The sequence below is a fragment of the Bidens hawaiensis genome, unplaced genomic scaffold, assembly GCF_021521415.1.
Source record: "Bidens hawaiensis isolate Kalapana, Puna unplaced genomic scaffold, B.hawaiensis_p1.1 tig00002423_1, whole genome shotgun sequence".
Taxonomy (NCBI): domain Eukaryota; kingdom Viridiplantae; phylum Streptophyta; class Magnoliopsida; order Asterales; family Asteraceae; genus Bidens; species Bidens hawaiensis.
Genome location: NW_027491133.1, coordinates 874,551 through 878,863, shown reverse-complemented (window position 1 = coordinate 878,863; position 4,313 = coordinate 874,551). Strand labels below are relative to the sequence as shown.

The 4,313-nt window shown below is 35.2% G+C and overlaps 1 protein-coding gene across 1 annotated transcript; it reads right to left on the bottom strand.

The window, feature by feature from the left end:
* Positions 1-440: 440 nt before the first annotated feature.
* On the bottom strand, positions 441-3,594 carry LOC143619273 (uncharacterized). The gene is made up of 3 exons (XM_077091241.1): positions 3,231-3,594; positions 1,438-1,586; positions 441-752 (listed from the first exon to the last, which is right to left on the bottom strand). Exons 1-3 carry the CDS (start codon positions 3,414-3,416, stop codon positions 614-616), a joined length of 474 nt encoding a protein of 157 aa, XP_076947356.1. The 5' UTR covers positions 3,417-3,594; the 3' UTR covers positions 441-613.
* Between the last annotated feature and the right edge of the window lie 719 nt (positions 3,595-4,313).

Sequence of the window (4,313 nt, the reverse complement as noted above, 5' to 3'; positions counted from 1 at the left end):
TTGGGACTATAGAGTAAATTGTTTTGGCATGGTAAATCTGATTTCCTGTTTAATAAGTTGATCAGTCAAGAATAAACCACCATTATATTGCTCTAAGCATTAGGCTTTGATCAATATTATTTTAAGACTATATGTACAGGAGTTGCTTGGAATACTGAAGGGAACTCAGCTTTGCTGTGTTGGCCATTACTAATATTGAATGTTTTGAGCTTAAAGATCACCATCTCAACTTCATTCAGATAAACTCACACATACATCAGAGGCAGTGGGTTCAAAGTCTAGTATTTGGTGGTTATTTTTAAGTATATATATATAGATTGTTTTAACTAGTAAACTGTAGAGAAATCAAGCAATTTTACTTATATTTTAAATACCTGCATTAAGGAAAATTCTTCAAATGCGCTCAAAAACACATATTAAAAAGACTGGGCACCAATTATAAAATTCTTTTTTTATATATTTTCTGAATCATCCATAAAACACAAGGGAGAAAAAAATAAGAAATGACAACAAAAAGTTAATATACCTTCTTTTTTTATATTTTTGGAATCAAAATTAACGACTTACATATATTCATGTTGGAACTTAACCAAACCGAACTGAAGAACACTTTTCACTCTTCAGCATTGATACCAAAGATGCGGACCTTATGCATGTTTGGAAATTTGGCAACGACTAGCACAAAAACCGCCAATGTGTTCAAGAACAGCATCGGATTTTGATAGTCTGTTGTGTGGGATGCTATCAAGTACCTGTGCATACAAATGAGTTCCAAAAACATTAGAATTATCATCCTATAGACTAAAAATACCTACATAACTATGCATTATTTCAAACATATTAAATGGGTCAAACAATAATTAAAAAAATAGCTAAAAGGGAACAAAACACACAGGTTTAAAGTCACCCAAAGTCTACTTTTAAACGCATACAACTGCCTAATCATCTTATAAACAGATTTAAATAACTGTGATAATGATAATTTAGTTTTTTTCATGTGCATGTATCTTTTGGGTTTTTGTAATGTTTGCTTACATATTCTCCATTTTTCGAAACGGCCCATTTTCACCGGAACCCAGTTTCGTCAAAATATTTCAGACTTGAACCAAAATGACCATTTCTTAAACGAACCGTGATATGAAGTTCTGAACCCATTCTAACCCCTTACCCCACCTGTTTTTCTAGACATATATAAACCCAATCTGTTATCTTTTAATGAGAGGTGCATCAAGGATATTTTGTGCATTTCTTTGATTGCCAAAAGTTTATTCTTATATAACTTCTTTTCCAAGAAAGACTTACAGGTTATATCTTATAACTATACGAGAGCAGTATGCATTCTAATAAACTTCAAAATGCAATGATATTAAAAGATATTAAGGAAAGTACAAGCTTTAAGATCCAGTTTACAGGGTTAAGGAAACGGAGAGTACTTACAGCACTACAGGAACAACAGTAAGAAACTTCCTATTGCGAGTTAGCTGCTTGCCACTATCAATTTGCTCCCACCAGGTCAACCTGTTGTAGATACCCTGATCATCAGCAAAAGGCGTTCCTTTTTTCCAGTGAAAGAAGTGATATGTAATCTGATTATGTAAAAAGAAAATCAACACTTGAGTTAGGTAAATTTAAGAAAAGGCTGAACGAATACGGAAGCAATAGATGACAAATCATGATAAACTGGTTAACATTCTTATCAGAAGTAGCATGGTTGGAAAAATCGCAACCAGGTGCCGATTAATCGCTAGTCAATACCCCACCGACTTGACGCCAATTAATCGCTACTTGGTCAAAATCGATCAGAATTGAAAAATTATATATACAATTTGGTATATATACTTATATTTGAAAAACTACATATAAATCCCAATCCGGTAAATCCCTATTAATCCCAACTGGCTAGTCCCTGCCCCACCGCCCAACTAGCACCTAGCGAGCTCTACAAAACTGGAAGATAGATAGCTAACAGTTGAAAAATGTGTTTGTGTGCAAAAAGATGACATAAATACATCTATGTTTTTTTAAGAATTAAAACATTCATATCCGTTTAGAGACTTTGAGGTTCACTATAAAGTTCCTTTTCTATCTTCAAAATGCAAGTGAAGCTACCCCAAGTCCAACAAAACATCACTCCCCCGTGCAATCCAGAAAAAAAATCATTTTTTTGATAATCATATAACAAAAAAAGATACAAAATTAGAAGAAACATCAACTTTATCAAAATGTAGCATATAAACATGAATGCAGTCTCTCATCTATATGCACCAGTATCAGCATACTGTCCACCATATCACCCAATTCTTCAAAAGTATAAACCGTGAAAGTTCTAATACAAGCAAAGGTCACAACTTGTTATGCATTATTAATACTTTGCATTTATAGTAATTATGTTAAATCGTTACATAAACAGCTGGAATAAATAACAATCTAAGATTAGCATAGATTCAAATTGTTTATATCTCCAATAACTCATATCAATGATTCAAGCTCAGTCAGTTTCATGTGAATTACAGATCTTTAAAAGCCTAAGTATAAATCACATAGTTCAAACCCTAGGTGTAAATCATAGATCTTTAAAAGCACCAATACTCTAGTCTATGTTGTAAAAAGCCCTTGGGGTGCACACCTACGCCCTCATGTGAGGTGAGGCAAGGCGCTAAGATTGTCCAGGCGATCCGGCAACCCTCGGGCAAGATTCCAGCCAGATTTTGGTCAGATTCCAATGAGATTCCAACCAAATCCTATAAATTCCAGCATAATTCCGCAAATTCCAGGTAAAATGGTCTGAAACATAAAAAAATGGCCAGGAACCAGCCTAAACTAGCCTTAAAAACAAGCCTAAAACAGGTTTAATCCCCAAACATAGTACGTTTATGCTATGCACCGCTTTTAAAGCGCCTCGCCCTAGGCTCGAACCTTGAGTGTGCCTTGCGCCTTCGACGACTATGCCTATACTCGATCCAACCAGTCAAATCACACAACTGCAACAACTTGTTTTTTACCATTTTCAAGTAATCATACATACTAATTATCACTAAATACCTAATAACCACATATCAATCACACTCCACAAATTGTCCACACTATAAACCCTAAAAATCAGATAACCTAACCTAACATCAATTCTCTCAATACTTACACAAATCAGATCCAAAACATTCATAACCAAGTAATCACATAATTAAACCTAAATGAACCCCAACGAATTGAACACAATAATAAGCATATACCAAAGCGTGACATAGATTAACGGTGGTCCAAGCCACGCCAGGAGAGCATCCGGTGACGGAGAGAACAACGAGCCAGGCGAAGAATAAGATGAGTATGTAGGTGGTCCAGACGCCGGGATACATAAACCACTCGGTGTTTCTGTTGAGATCCGTTGGCGGCACCGCCTGGACGTACAAGTTAGCCATTTGTGGTTAACTGGTGTGGTCCGGTGAAGTGGGTTGGACGGTGGGTGTGTTGTGTGGAGTGGAGGAGATGATGATGATGATGATGATTGGTGACTAGTAATGGAGATGGTAATGATGATGGTGATGACAATAATAATTAGCACGCAAACTTAGACGATAAAGGCTAGGCTGCTTAACCAACCAAAATTAAATGAAATGACATATACTTATCGGATACATATTTGATATTTGTATCATGTGTATAAAAATAAAGCGGATAACCTACTCGATCATCGTTATTTCAGCATAAAAATAAACTTATAGCATGTGAGAAGCTCTCTGACTTAACATAAGTCCTTCAAATTTTTATCACGGGTGGGATATGAATCCAATACCTTCTCATTTTCATATTGGTATTTTTGGATACCTCACCTCAATCACGTGGGGGTAGAGGTGCACAAATCGGTTTTTTTGAAAAAACCGGTTCGGTTATTAACCGGACCGGTTTTTTTTATCCAGAAAAAAACCGGTTCGGTTAATAACCGGACCGGTTATTAACCGGTTTTTGTCAATGAAAACTCAAACCGGCCAAACCGGTTTGGACCGGTTTAGAAACCGGTTAGAACCGGTTATTAAACCGGTTTTTTTACAACCGGTTTTTAATAACCGGTCTAACCGGTTAACCGTTTTTTTTTTTTTTTTTTTTTTTTTTTTTTTTTTTTTTTTGCTTTAGGGTTTAGGGTTTAGGGTTTCGTTGTTAGCATTCTTTGCTTGGAAGATTAAAAACACATAACTTTCATTTATAGCTTTTACATTAAAAATACAAACATTAAATCGTTATCGCATATTCGTAACTCAAAAATACAAACATTAAAGAATGCTTAGACACGATTACATTAACAAGTTGATGTTTGTTAC